At 40.4% G+C, this 16,090-nt stretch overlaps 1 protein-coding gene across 2 annotated transcripts in view; it reads left to right on the top strand.

Moving 5' to 3' along the window:
• SDHAF3 (succinate dehydrogenase complex assembly factor 3) overlaps positions 1-15,683 on the top strand; it is a 78,491-nt gene extending 62,808 nt beyond the window's left edge. For both annotated transcript variants that reach the window (XM_073333875.1, XM_073333876.1), the window contains one exon: positions 15,001-15,683. In XM_073333875.1, the coding sequence (XP_073189976.1) occupies positions 15,001-15,204 (204 nt within the window). In that variant the 3' untranslated portion in view covers positions 15,205-15,683. The remainder of the gene's footprint in view (positions 1-15,000) is intronic.
• The last annotated feature ends 407 nt before the right edge of the window (positions 15,684-16,090 follow it).

Genomic DNA, 16,090 nt, shown 5'->3' with positions numbered 1-16,090 from the left:
TGGGGCAGGAGGTTGGGGTGCAGTCTCCGAGCGGCGCTGACCTCAAGTGGCTCCCGGAAGCTGTGGCCTGTCCCTTCTCTGACTCTTATGCATGAAGCGGCCCCCCCACCCTCCGAGTGGGGCTATGCGGCTGCTTCTGGGAGCTGTGTGGTGTGGCCCCCGATCCGGCACCCCGTGGGCCATAGTTTGCCCACCCCTGCTCTAAGGTCTGCTAATATCTGGTTTGGGTACCAAGTCTTTGGCCTCCCCCTTGGTCATCTTCCGTCCACGATCATTGCAAGGGCCATCCTACCAATATTACTCACGGTCTTCACTGTACTTGTCCATACCAATGTATGGAACTTAGCTTCCCTCAACTTGTCTTCAGTTGGGGCAACCCACATTAGGCCCCCCGTCCTGAAGTGCCCAAAAATTTGACCATCTCAACATCTTTGTTTCTGTTGTGGAGAGTAAACTGATATTTTTTCTTGTGGCTGGCTAAGTTTGCTCTGTATACTAGGAGAGGTCAAGTTCTCTGCTTTCTAACTTAATTGGCATCTTTTTATCACAGAGAAGTGAGCTCAGCTCCCGCCATTTGCACCAGGCAGCTTCAGTACAAAGCCAGGCATCACTCAGGAGGGCACCATCGATAGCAACTGTTTACCCTAGGTATTTAAATTTTTTTGCTATTCTAAGCTCTCTACCTGTAATATTCTTTATGGTAGGTCCTCCTCCCCCAGTTATTATAGCCTCAGTCTTACCAACATTCACTCTAAGTCTCACCGGCTCAAAGCTGTTGCCATTTTTCAAAGTTGGTTTGCAGAGTCTCACAATCTTCTGCACATATCACTAAGTCATCAGTGAACAGCATATTTGAAGGCTGGATCCCTTTGTATATTTTTACTCATCACATCCAAGACAATCGCAAACGAGAAGGGTTCAGCGCTGACCCCGGTACAGACCAGTGTTTACTGGAAATTCTTTGCTGTAGCCCCATTTGGTTTTGGCTATAATTGTAACTCCATCATACACATCCTGGATAAGACTGATGTATCCTCATGGTACAGCACTCAATCACAAGCTCCACCAAACTAATTCTTGGTACATGATCACAGGCATTCTCAAGTCCATAAAGATTATGCCCAGTTGCAGTCTTTTACGAATCCTGTTGGAGAAGTTCGGAAAAAACAGATATAGCATCAATTGTACTACTTCCTGGCATAAATCCATACTGACCCTTCCAAATTTCAACTGTTCTATGCAGACACTTTTCAATGATCTTCTCCCATAGTTTCATAGCATGTCAATTGCTTTCTTCTTTCTTAGACTTTGCTTCCATATTTTTTCACTAAAATTGGGGGAACAAGTTCTAAATTTAAGGCCTGATCCAAACCCTGTTATCATTAGTGAAGAGGCCCTTTAAAGATTATGGGTTATTATGAGACCATGTATAAGGCTTTTAGTGACCAAGAATTTATCTCTTAATTATTAAAATCACCATGCCTAGTCATAAATAGTGAATATTAGCAAAGTTATGTTACTACTTAAAAAATGAGATCAAAAGCATTCAAGACATCTATTCTGCATAAAAATAACACACTTAAGTACAGATTAATCATCCATAAATTACAATATTCCTACCTCTGTTACGTTTTATTACTGTTATACCATATTACTGACTTAACAGCATTGCTCTGCGCCTAGCTTAACAGTGAGGCCACACAAACATTCCAGTTTTGTCCCAGTTTAAGATGTCTCATGTAAAAAATCATGTCCAATTTGAATGTCCTTTATGACCGGGTGCTGGGCAAGAACTGCTGACTCAGCCCTCTGTCACGCCCGCTCCCATTAAGGGAAGTAAATTGGAGCTGGCCTAATTGGTGAATGGGAGACAGCTGCCTGCCCAATTAGCCTGGGGCTATAGAGAAGAGTGGGAGGAAGGAAGCCAGAAAGGGGGCGGGAAGTGAGGGAGCGGAAGCAGAGCGATAGCTCTTCCCTCCTGGGTGTAGACACTGGAACCCAAGCTGTGTATGGTGGAAAGGTGGTGGGAGCACAAGCTGTAAATAAACGACACTCGTGGTAGCTGAACCCCAGGGTCTCCGAGTGACTTTGTCAGCACATCAGTAGCAGGAGCGAAGAGGACCCTGCAGCAACCCTGCTACGTCCTTAAACTAAAAAAACCAAAATTATTGAATCTGTCATTGAGCCATTTCACGTTCCTCTAAATAAATGTCATTTCTTCCTCTTAACATCATTAGTAAATTATGTTCAAATAAAGCAGCCCACTTACTATCTTCCTGATCTAATAATATTTCTCCATACTCATTACTAAATACTGCATGATTCTATTCATCAGCTCCATTGTAACTGAACAATCTTTCATTCTCTTCTCCCAAATTACAAAAAACAAAACAGGAAATAAATAAATAAATTTTAAAAACGTGACTTATGTATATGTGGTTGTAATTCACATGAATCACCACATGGTCTTGACCCCTCTCCTGTTTCATTACAATACCTTTTCCTGAATCTCAAACAAAATCATGATAATAGCCAAATTCCTCTTCTCTTATTGAGCCTTTTGTTTTTTTCCAAATTGGAATTTAGGACTCTTGGAAGTTTTTCTGATTGTTTCTGTATTTACACAACACACACGTTTCATCCTGGAGAATCCCCAAAATCTTGATTTAAAACTTTTAAGTGATAGAGAATCCACTACGACTCTTGTAAATTGTTTCAAGGGTTAATTACTCTTACCATTAAAAAATTACACCTTATTTCCACTCTCAATTTGTCTAGTTTCCACTTCCAGCCATTGGATCAGTTATAACTTTTTCTGCTAGATTGAAGAGCCCATTTTTACATATTTGTTCTCCATGTAGGTACTTTATAGAATGTAATCAAGTCACTCCTTAATCTTCTCTCTGATCAGCTAAATAGATTGAGCTCCTGGTGTCTGTTACTATACGGCAGGTTTTCTAATCCTTTAATCATTCTCGTGGCTCTTCTCTGAACCCTCTCCAATTTGTCAAATCCTCCTTGAATTGCGGACACCAGCATTGGATGTAGTATTCCAGCAGTGGTTGCACCAGTAACAAATACAGAAGTATTTTACAGAAGTAATAACCTCTCCACTCTTACTCAAGAGTCCTCAGTTTATGTATCCCAGGATTGTATTAGCTCTTTTGGCCACAGCATCATCTGTTCAACTGATTATCCAGCATGACCCAAAATCTTTTTCAGAGTCACTGCTTCTCAGGATAGAGTCCCATCCTGCAAGTATGTCCTACATTCTTTATTCCTAGATGTATGCATTTCCATTTAGGCATGTTAAAATGCATACTATTTGCTTGGGTCCAGGTTACCAGCTTATCCAGATTGCTGTGTATTAGTGACCTGTTCTCTTCATAGAATCATAGAATATCAGGGTTGGAAGGGACCTCAGGAGGTCATCTAGTCCAACCCCCTGCTCAAAAGCAGGACCCATCCCCAATTAAATCAACCCAGCCAGGGCTTTGTCAAGCCTGACCTTAAAAACTTCTAAGGAAGGAGATTCCACCACCTCCCTAGGCAACGCATTCCAGTGTTTCACCACCCTCCTAGTGAAGAAGTTTTTCCTAATATCCAACCTAAACCTCCCCCACTGCAACTTGAGACCATTACTCCTTGTCCTGTCCTCTTCTACCACTGAGAATAGTCTAGAACCATCCTCTCTGGAACCACCTCTCAGGTAGTTGAAAGCAGCTATCAAATCCCCCCTCATTCTTCTCTTCCGCAGACAAAACAATCCCAATTCCCTCAGCCTCTCCTCATAAGTCATGTGTTCCAGACCCCTAATCATTTTTGTTGCCCTTCGCTGGACTCTTTCCAATTTATCCACATCCTTCTTGTAGTGTGGGGCCCAAAACTGGACACAGTACTCCAGATGAGGCCTCACCAATGTCGAATAGAGGGGGACGATCATGTCCCTCGATCTGCTCGCTATGCCCCTACTTATACATCCCAAAATGCCATTGGCCTTCTTGGCAACAAGGGCACACTGCTGACTCATATCCAGCTTCTCGTCCACTGTCACCCCTAGGTCCTTTTCCGCAGAACTGCTGCCTAGCCATTCGGTCCCTAGTCTGTAGCTGTGCATTGGGTTCTTCCGTCCTAAGTGCAGGACCCTGCACTTATCCTTATTGAACCTCATCAGATTTCTTTTGGCCCAATCCTCCAATTTGTCTAGGTCCCTCTGTATCCTATCCCTGCCCTCCAGGATATCTACCACTCCTCCCAGTTTAGTATCATCCGCAAATTTGCTGAGAGTGCAATCCACACCATCCTCCAGATCATTTATGAAGATATTGAACAAAACCGGCCCCAGGACCAACCCCTGGGGCACTCCACTTGACACCGGCTGCCAACTAGACATGGAGCCATTGATCACTACCCGTTGAGCCCGACAATCTAGCCAACTTTCTACCCACCTTATAGTGCATTCATCCAGCCCATACTTCTTTAACTTGCTGACAAGAATACTGTGGGAGACCGTGTCAAAAGCTTTGCTAAAGTCAAGATACAATACATCCACTGCTTTCCCTTCATCCACAGAACCAGTAATCTCATCATAGAAGGCGATTAGATTAGTCAGGCATGACCTTCCCTTGGTGAATCCATGCTGACTGTTCCTGATCACTTTCCTCTCATGTAAGTGCTTCAGGATTGATTCTTTGAGGACCTGCTCCATGATTTTTCCGGGGACTGAGGTGAGGCTGACTGACCTGTAGTTCCCAGGATCCTCCTTCTTCCCTTTTTTAAAGATTGGCACTACATTAGCCTTTTTCCAGTCATCCGGGACTTCCCCCGTTCGCCACGAGTTTTCAAAGATAATGGCCAATGGCTCTGCAATCACAGCCACCAGTTCCGTTAGCACTCTCGGATGCAACTCGTCCGGCCCCATGGACTTGTGCACGTCCAGCTTTTCTAAATAGTCCCTAACCACCTCTTTCTCCACAGAGGGCTGGCCATCTATTCCCCATGTTGTGATGCCCAGCGCAGCAGTCTGGGAGCTGACCTTGTTCGTGAAGACAGAGGCAAAAAAAGCATTGAGTACATTAGCTTTTTCCACATCCTCTGTCACTAGGTTGCCTCCCTCATTCATTAAGGGGCCCACACTTTCCTTGGCTTTCTTCTTGTTGCCAACATACCTGAAGAAACCCTTCTTGTTACTCTTAACATCTCTCGCTAGCTGCAGCTCCAGGTGCGATTTGGCCCTCCTAATTTCATTCCTACATGCCCGAGCAATATTTTTATACTCTTCCCTGGTCATATGTCCAACCTTCCACTTCTTGTAAGCTTCTTTTTTATGCTTAAGATCCGCTAGGATTTCACCGTTAAGCCAAGCTGGTCGCCTGCCATATTTACTATTCTTTCGACACATCGGGATGGTTTGTTCTGTAACCTCAACAGGGATTCCTTGAAATACAGCCAGCTCTCCTGGACTCCTTTCCCCTTCATGTTAGTCCCCCAGGGGATCCTACCCATCCGTTCCCTGAGGGACTCTTCATTATTTACCACTCTCCCAATTTTTGTGTCATCTACAAAGTTTATCAGCAATGATTTTATGGTGTTTTTTTCCCTAGGTCGTTGATAAAAATCTTAAATTGTGTAGGACCAAGAACAATCCCTGCAGTACCCCATTGGAAACAGATTTGCTTGATAAAGATTCCCTATTTACAGTTATATTTTGAGATCAATCAGTTAGCCATTTTTTAATCCATTTAGTCTGTACCATGTTAATTTTATATCATTTTAGCTTTTTAATCAAAACTTTGTGCAGTACTAAGTCAAACACCTTACAGAAGTAAACATAGATATCAACACTACTACCTTCATCAATCAAACGTGTAATCTCATAAAAAAAAAGAAAAGGAGTACTTGTGGCACCTTAGAGACTAACCAATTTATTTGAGCATGAGCTTTCGTGAGCTACAGCTCACTTTGACAAGATTTACATTCCATAAACCCATGTTGATTTGCATTTACATTATTCTTCTTTAATTCTTTATCAATCAAGTCCCATATGACCCACTCCATTATCTTGCCTGGGATTGATGACAGTCTGACAGGGCTCTTAATTACCTGGGTCAAAAATTGGGACCCTTTTTAAAAATTGGCTCATCATTAGCTTTCTTCCAGTTTTCTGGAACTTCCCCCATGCTCCAAGACTTACTGAAAATCAGCTTTAATGGTCTAGTGCAGTGGTTCCCAAACTTGTTCCGCCACTTGTGCAGGGAAAGCCCCTGCCAGGCCGGGCCAGTTTGTTTACCAGCCGTGTCCGCAGGTTCGGCTGATCGCGGCTCCCAGTGGCCGCGGTTCGCTGCTCCAGGCCAACGGGAGCCGCTGGAAGCGGCAGCCAGGACGTCCCTAGGCCAGCGCCGCGTCCAACAGCTCCTATTGTCCCAAATATTGTCCCAAAAATGGTCTCTTATGTTTGCTTTAGAATTTATTTCTGTCATCAGCATAACATAACAGCGTTCACTGAACTAGGTGGCAGTCTGTACATTGCAGTTCAAAGGAGACGTTTTTCCTTTCTGCAGTTTGGAGCCCGCAAGACTAATACTTTCGTCCTTTGTCATGATATTTTAGAACTTTGAATATCATGCATTCAATTGCCTTTTTATAATTTATGAATTCCATGGATGTTAATAATTCATAAGAGAGGAAGAAAACTGTATGAACCTCATTATTATTTGACTAACCCATTCATTTTATCTCTGTGGTTATCACTTACTGTAAATACTGTCTTGCCGTTTTTTGTAGAAAAGGCTTAATGAAGGTTTGCTTTTTTAAATTAACATAATAGATGGGATTTTCTAAGGAGCCTTAGTGATGTAGGACACAAGCGTCATTGAGATTTCTTTTAAATGGGACTTGTGCCTAAGCCACTTTATTTAGCCTCTTTTGAAAAATCCACCCAATAAACCTAAAAAGTATTCTTTAGTATCTCGTATTTCACTTGCTGGTATCTTAAATGTAGTTTTACTGGGGAATCAATTCTTAATTGCTCTTAGTATTTTGCTTCACAGAGTGGTCACATATAGAGTTACCTAGAGTCCTGATTGAGCACAGTTTTTGAGATTGGTGTTTTTCAACGGCAGTACATTTAGCATGTAAACTCTTTGGGGAAGGCACCTTGGGCTTGATCCCTGCCCCTTCTTGTGCTCTTTGTACTGATAGACACAAGGGACAGAAAGCGGCTTTAGCAGGTCTCCTTGCATAGCGGAATACCCAGCTGGTGAAAAGTTGCTGCAGTTTGAGCCAATAAGGAGTCATTAAAGCCAGCGCTAGTTAGAGCAGTCCTAAGGCTGTTCTAATATGCACCAGGGGCCAAAGTAGCACTCGCTGACCCTGGCCCCACAGTACCTTGGACAGGAAGACAGAAAGACACCTATGTGCCTCCCTTTCCTCCTCAAGTGCACTCAGCATGGCTGTGAAGCACCTGCAGACCTAGCCACTTGTTTTCAGTTTTGTCCATTTTGCAGAGTGCCTGCTACAAACTATTAATAACAAACCTGGCAGAATAATCCATCCAGTGTGTATTGCTATGTAAAATATTGTGATGTACTGAGGAGTTTTTCCATAGTTGGAAGTTACCAAAAAAAAACCCCAAAAAACATTGTGCCAGAAGAGAGGTAAATTACTGATATGGTAGTGAAAAACAAGAGTTCAATTTATTAATTGAATTGCTTTCAGTTCTCATTTCAAGGACACTGACACGCTGGTAGGTATTCACAGAAAGGTGATCTATATCTAGAGTATTTTATTAGATGAAATCTAAGACATGCTGCAGGCACTTCATTCTTGATGCTTGTTACCTACATGTATTCATCTCATGGGGACAGAGAGGAGATGCATATTTATTTGAAGATTAGGTTGTTTTCCCATTATGGCTTTTAACTTACTGTAGGAGTTTTGTCTCAGCCTTGCATGTCAAAATATGTATGCAATGAACAAAATGTCACTTGATATTGTAAGCAGAACCTTAAATTTACAGTTTTCCAAGTCAGCAAATTATGTAATACATTTTACAGATATTTGCAAATTACGTAAAGAATAAATGTGAATTTCAGACAGAAACAACATTGAATTCAATAAGTATTCAAATCAAGTTTGGGTGGTTCCTGAAATGGCACCACAGACAAAGCCAGATCCACTCTATTTGTTCTTTTAGATGCTACTTTTGTGTTGATGCATCATTGCCTTTAGGTACGATAAGGTCAGACTTTTCCATTTTCTGGTACATGCAAAAGAAAAGGATGACGTATCTTTAAACTCGTATTTTCAAGTCTCTGTTTCATATCAGTTTGTGATGTATGCAGGAACTATTGAAGTTTTCTGAGACATCCAAAGCATTCTTTCACCTAGAGACAAATTCTGATGAACGCACCTACCCGCACAGAGGCAGATGTCTCCAGGGAAAGGGGAAATCAGTGATTATATGCATCTAGATGGCAACTATTGGGTGCCACCCTTGAAATGTCGTGGAGCAGAGAACTGTCACACAGAAGAGGTGGAAGGCAAGGGATAGGTATTCCCAGGGGACATGTATTCAAATCCCTAGCTCTTGTCCCTTCTTGAGTGGGGATGCGGGAGCTAAGGAAACTGCTATATCCTCATAGTTGCAGTAGCAATCACAGAGTAACTCCCAGGCTGCTCACCACCACGTGGGGGAAGGTATTCCTGCCCCTTTGGAATCTAGCCTCATTAGGAATGGCATAGCTTCTGAGCTATGGTCTCGTTAACATCAGTGCCTTTCAAATTGTGATCCCATCCACAAACCTAGGGCCAGTTCCTGCCTAATGTAACTCCACTGAAATCATTATGCTCAAATGCATTTTATGCTTCATTTCTAACTTTTAGAGTTTTATTGTTCCCAGGTCATCTTAAGAAAAGTAAATAATTAGGCTCTAATCCAGCAAAAACACTTAAGCCAGTGTTTAACTTTGAAATCAATGGAACTATTCAAATACTTAATCATTGAGCATCCTAGGCAGCTCCTGACAAATCCAGTCAACAAAATGCTCAAACCCTATAGTGATCTCCCTCAAATCCCACCCTAGATCTGGATTGTCTTCAAAAATAAATCTACCCTGAAAACATTTTGCTTCCTTTTCACCCACCTCCCCCACACTTCAGAACTGATATCCAGTCCTGTTGTGTGAAACTGAGGTTTCCCAGCCTGCTCACAGTATCATTTTCTTCTCAGCTTCAGCAAAAGCCCTTGTGCCAAGCAGCACTGAGAAGTGTATATATAGGAGGTAACAGCTGGGAATCTTCTGGCTCAAATTGCAGCTGTCAGAATCAGCAAGAAGGGGCCTCTGAGTAGGTGGAAGGCTTGTTGAGATGTTCTAAGCCCAGCAGTGTTACAGCTGTATCCTGCTGCTTCAATTCCATTGCATAATTACCTGGAACAAATTTACAGAACCTTAAGCTGTCTGGCCAAACCTGGAGTCTTGACAGTCAGCAAGTTATAGTTGCCGGAGGCTTTAAAAGAAGAGGGGGAAAAGTAAGTTTTAATTCTTGTCCCCCTTCCACTTTAATCCCATGCCACTTTAATTTCTTGCTATCTCTTATAAAAGTTAAATTGGAGGCCTTTTAAATAGCTCTCCATTTAATATTGAGGAATACACAGTGAGAATTGTACATATTCATTGGCCTACGCTCTACTGTTGAAAAGCTGGAATGGGATTGAGGGAAGTGGTTTGTACTAGGAGAAAAGCAAAGGGGTCTTGAACTAACTTATTTTAAGTAAATATTCAAAACAATATGGAAATGTTTATCCTTTTCCTTGCCATTTTCCCTTATCTTTCTACTAGCAATTATTTGAAAAGATGGTTGCCATATTAGTGCATAGAGTGTACGAATCCCCATTAAGGATTCTGCCACCCTTGCTGCTTCTTCACATATGTACAATGTGCCTCAGGTGGCATGTGAGCTGGATTCATCACTGACTTTGGTCCACTGGTTGGATCATTAGCTTCCCCAGCCCAGGCTGTGTACTGACGGGGAGTGTGACATGAACACTGATCCATGCCCCCCACCACCCTGGCTTATGGTAAGCAGTACCTTATACTTTAAATAGTCCTATTGAAACCAGTAGGGCTGTCCAAAGAGTAAGGTACTACACACCAAGAGCAAGTGTTGCAGAATGCGTGCCCTTAACCTGTGAAGGCTAGTTTAAACAAAATTATTTTGGGACTATTTTCACCACTGTTACTCATGTTGGGTAGGACCTTATTCCATAGTGTGGTTTGACGTTGATTGATGTTTGGCTGCATGTGTGTGTGTTTCCTCTGTGTACCGCCCCAACCCTATGCAGACAGCTGGCATGGCAGACATCAAGTGAACCACCAAATGATCACAAGATCCGTTAAGGGATGAATGCACCCAGCCAGGTTTATTGATGACAAAGCATGGTACTAGTATTCCACAGACTCTACCAGACCACTAATATATGTATGCCCGTAACAATGGATCAGTTCAGTAAACGGCAGGACTTTCCTTTCCTCCCTAGGCCAGACAAAGATACTCTTTCTGAGATACACTTTATACGCTGGTACAAACAAGTGAGTACTGTCCCCTGACGTGGCTAGTTATAACTAGGGCTGTCAAGCGATTAAAAAAATTAATCTTGATTAACTGTACGATTAATCATGCTGTTAATAATAGAATACCATTTATTTAAATATTTTTGGATGTTTTCTGTATTTTCAAATATATTTAATTCAGTTACAACACAATATGAAGTATACAGTGCTCACTTTATATTTATTCTTATTACCAATATTTGCACCATAAAAATAGTATTTTTCAGTTCACCTAATAAAAGTACTGTAGTGCAATCTCTTTATCATGAAAGTTGAACTTACAAATGTAGAATTATGTACAAAAAATAATTGCGTTAAAAAAAACCAATGTAAAACTTTAGTGCCTACAAGTCCACTAAGTCCTACTTCAGCCAATCGCTCAGACAAACAAGGTTGGTTACAATTTGCAGGAGATAATGCTGCCCGATTCTTGTTTACAATGTCACTTGAAAGTGAGAACAGGTGTTTGCATGGCACTGTTGTAGCCGGCATTGCAAATATTTACATGCCAAATGGGCTAAACATTCATATGTCCCTTCATGCTTCAACCACCATTCCAGAGGACATGCGTCCATGCTGCCGACGGGTTCTGTTTGATAACCATCCAAAGCGGTGCAGACTGACTCATGTTCATTTTCACCATCTGAGTCAGATGCCACCAGCAGAAGGTTCATTTTCTTTTTTGGTGGTTTGGGTGATGTAGTTTCTGCATCGGAATGTTGCTCTTTTAAGACTTCTGAAAGCATGCACCATGCCTCGTCCCTCTCAGATTTTGGACGGCACTTCAGATTCTTAAACCTTGGGTTGAGTGCTGTAGCTATTTTTAGAAATTTCACATTGGTACCTTCTTTGCGTTTTGTCAAACCTGCTGTGTAAGTGTTCTTAAAACGAACATGTGCTGGGTCATCATCAGAGACTGCTATAACATGAAATATATGGCAGAATGTGGGTAAAACAGAACAGGAGACAGAAATTTTCCTCCAAGGAGTTCAGTCACATATTTAATTATTTTTTTAAAATGAGCATCAACAGCATGGAAGCATGTCCTCTGGAATGGTGGCCGAAGCATGAATGGGCATATGAATGTTTAGGTAAATCCCTTGCAACGCTGGCTACAAAAGTGCCATGTGAACACCTGTTCTCACCCTCAGGTGATGTAAATAAGAAGCAGGCAGCAGTATCTCCCGTAAATAGTTGTTTGGCTTAGCAATTAGCAGAACAAGAAGTAGGACTAAGTGAACTTGTAGGCTCTAAAGTTTTACATAACTGGACTCAAAAACAAAACAATGTAACAAAATCTGTATTTGTAAGTTGCACTTTCACAATAAAGAGATTGCACTACAGTACTTGTATGAGGTGAATTGAAAAATACTATTTCTTTATCATTTTTACAGTGCAAATATTTGTAATAAAAATATAAAATAAGCACTGTATACTTTGTATTCTGTCTTGTAATAAAAAGTCAATATATTTGAAAATGTAGAAAAACATCCCAAGCATTCTTCATTGCACCTACTAGCATAAGGCTATTGTGACTTAGAAAGATGCAGTGTGAGCTTATGGATTTAATACATTTTGTAATAGTTAAAAATGGTGTTGAAAAATTGGAGAGAGTATAGAGAAGAACCACCCAAATCATCTCAGGGCTGGAGAAGATGCCATATAATGAGAGACTTAAAAGATCAATCTTTTGAGTTTATCAAAAAGAAGATTGGAGAGGTGATGTGATGACAGTATGTAAGTACTTTCAGGGGGAAAAAATACTGGATACTAAAGGGCTCCTGCTCAGTCTGGCAGAGAACAGCATAACATAAGACTGAAAGGGATCTCCTGGGTCATTGAGTCCAGTCCCCTGGTTTTGCAGGCAATTGTGTCCCAAGAACTTATGGCTCAAAGTTGAAGCCAGACAAATTCAAATGAGCAATCAAGCACAAGTTTTAACAGTGAAAGTGATTAGTCACTGGAACATGCCACCTAGGGAAGTGGTGGGTTCTTCATCTCTTGTCTTCAAATCAAAACTTGGATGCCTTTCTGGAAGTTGTGGTTTAGTCTAGAGGTCAGCAACTTTCAGCATATGGCCCATCAGGGTAATCTGCTTGCGCATCACAAGAAATTTGGTTTGCGTTGACCATCCACAGGCACGGCCCCCCGCAGCTCCCAGTGGCCCTGGTTCACCATTCCTGGCCAATAGGAGCTGCAGGAAGTGGCTCCCATTGGTCGGGAAAAGCGAACCACGGCCACTGGGAGCTGCGGGGGGCTATGCCTGCGAACAGTCAACATAAACAAAGTGTCTCGCGACCCGCCAGCGGATTACTCTGATGGGCTTCGTGCTGAAGGTTGCTGACCCCTAGTTTAGTCAAACAAAGTTATTAGGCTCAATGCAAGGGTAGCTGGGTGAAATTCTGTGGCCTGTGTTATACCAGATATCAAACTAAACAACTTAATGATTCTCTCTCACCTTAAAATCTGAATCTTTGCATAGTGAGATGCTTATTTTTCTAGTGTGCATACTTTTGGGGGTCTCTTTTAATAAGATTTTTGGTTACATTTAATTTCTTCTCTCTTGCCCAATAAAGAAAATGCTATCTCTGGGTCCATATTCCCTAGACAGATGTGTAATTGAGGGCTAAACTGTAGGATTTAAGTTTTTAAAAATGAGTGAAGTAATATAATATTCTTAATAAATCTTTCGGTCACTATAGTTGACAAATCTAGGACCTTGGATGGGAGGTGAGATTCCCTATTGTGATCATCTTGTATTTGGAGAAATTAGTGTTGTAAAAATAATTAAGTAGGATAATATTTTAAGTTCAGATAGCTACATCGGAATGCAGTTAGCATAAAGAATAGTAGTAATGTTCATTACCACTCCCATTTACTTTCCTAGTAGACTATTGCTGTCCATGGCAATTATTTAATCCTAGAAGGTAAAACAAGGTGAAAGCTCTGTGTAACGGAAAAGTTGGAATCAGACATCAGTGCCATAAGCAGTCATCTAAGTAATTGATAAGCATTTAGAATGTCTATTCACCAAATAAATCTTTTCCCATGAGAATATCTTCACCATTTCAAGCAAGTAGAACCTTGGACCTTGCAAAGGGAGTTAACTGGTGTAAATGCAGAATTCTCTTAACTTGAAGTCTTTAAACCATGATTTGAGGACTTCAGTTATTCAGCCAGAGATTAGGGGTCTGTTACAGGAGAGGGTGAGTGAAGTTCTCTGGCCTGCGAGGTGCAGGAGGTCAAACTAGATGAACCTGATGGTCCCTGTTGACCTTAAGCTCTATGAGAACCATTCCACTCTATCAGTTCCTTTCACACAGTCATTGCCAATTCATAATATGGTCTTTCCTTTTAATTAGGTATCTGACCTCTTTCTGAATGCTACGGAATTCTCTTTTTGAAAAATTGCTTTCTTTATAAGTTTCACTTTCAGAGTTTGTGATGCTTACATAATGTATTGTAATTCATGAGAGACCTGATCCAAAACTCACTGAAGTCAATGGAAAAAATTTCCATCAGATGGTTAGAGGGAATGAAAACCAATGCCACTATGAGACTAACTGGAAATCTTGTATGCATTTTAAAAATGATTTGTACATATGCTTTGAGCTCTGTAGAGGTGCATTTAAAAAGTGCAATATAGATAAGCACCCCCAGATGAGGAAGACACATCAGCCCCAATTTAGGAAAACATTCCTGTTCAGAAAAACACTTAAACATGTCTTAGGTCAGTAGGACTCAGGTGTGGTCTTAAGCACTTTTCCAAATTGGGGTTAGAGACAGTATTCCAAAATAGGTAGGGTTTTATGGATCAAAATCTGATTTTACGAGGAAGCATGTGAATAGCCAATAGTTAGCTCAAGCTTTGGAGCACAGAATATTGTCGTCATGCTACTAAGAAATCAGGGAGCAATATTATATATTAGCTGTTGAGTCATTGAGTAACTTTCAAGGCTAGCCCCATCAGTGTATTGCAGTATTCTAGTGTGTAATTTGCAGGGAAGTAGTATCAGTCCAATCACACCAATGTGCAAAGTGAATTCTGTTGATACTTTTGCTCAAAAAAGTCTATAATTAAATATACTATTGGCCAGTGGAGATGCATGAATTGATACAACAGACAAATAAATTGGTAGAGAGCTGATGCAGATTAATTTTTAAGTAGAAGTGTAAAACTACGAAAAGGTATTGGAATTTTGATACATATTTTAATAGGATTTCATTCTTATTGAAGATGCCCATTTCGTCATTTGTTTTGAGACAGATCCAGAGAAGGATGCGTGGTAAAAAAAACTGTATGCTTTGTATGTTTTAGCAGAGTCAAAGTCAACACAAGTCTTGCTTTTGTCATCTTTCTTTGACTTTTTTTTTCTTCTTTCTGTACTAGATCTATGCAGAAACGCTGTGGCAGCAAGCTAACAAAGACAGACAAAACTCAAGAAAAAAGACTTGCTTTGGAATCCCCCTCACAGAGGAGAAACTTAATGACTTCCATAATGAACAGATAAGACAACTGCAGGAATTGATGCAAGAAGCCACTAAACCTAATAAGCAATTTAATATTTCTGATGATTCTGAATACAAGAACTAGATTTTTTAAAAATGCACTTAAAAGCATTTTATAGAGCTTCCTTTTTCAATTTGAATAGAACATTATTATGAATAATGAAAGCTGATAATATGGTAACTTTTTTGTGTTTTAACCTGATGTATCTGTTTCCTTATGCAATGATGTTAGAATTATTGTATGATCCCAGGTTATGTAAATTATAACACTTGCACTTTGTGGAACTTAGAAAATGTTCTTTATTTTAAGAATTTGGTAATATTAAAGTTGTCATGTTTTCAAAATTACAAGATTTATGCTAGAATTGGATTTAAGCACCTGGTAGGTCTTGATTTCAAGCAAGTCATTATTTGTGTATCATCCACTTCTTCCGCTAATAATGGAAAGGATGCAATCAACAGTAATTTTCTGATGGGGATTCAGCAATAACAGTACAAAGAATGAATGTGTGCTACTGATTTGGGTTTTTTGTATTGCAAAGAAGTAAACCATGCTTACAAGGATGTGTTGTTCTTTCATTTGAATGCTAGTTTTCTTCATCAGTTTTATTGTGTAATTTTCCTTAAAACAAGATACATTTTTATTCTAAACTTCACCCTGCTTAAAACCAGTCTTACAAGCAAAATAATCAGTTTGTCAGTTAGATCCCTAGAATCTATCAAAGTAGGATTCCCTTCCTTATCCCTGAAATCTTGCTATTTTACAGTCTTATTAATTCAGCAATAAAATAATTCTTTAGTAGAACTGCATACTCAGTCATTATTACACAATTAAAATATAAAGAAGCTTAAAGGCTCAGTATCATCCCATATTCTGCTTTATAGAAGAAAAAATGGTTATATCCAACAACAGGAATGACCCCTCCCTTTCATAGTATTTTATAAATATTAGAAATAGATTAGACAAGCTT

Source organism: Lepidochelys kempii, chromosome 2 (genome assembly GCF_965140265.1).
Source record: "Lepidochelys kempii isolate rLepKem1 chromosome 2, rLepKem1.hap2, whole genome shotgun sequence".
NCBI classification, from domain to species: domain Eukaryota; kingdom Metazoa; phylum Chordata; order Testudines; family Cheloniidae; genus Lepidochelys; species Lepidochelys kempii.
The sequence above is the reverse complement of the archived record's forward strand: the minus strand, read 5'-3'. Positions and strand labels throughout refer to the sequence as shown.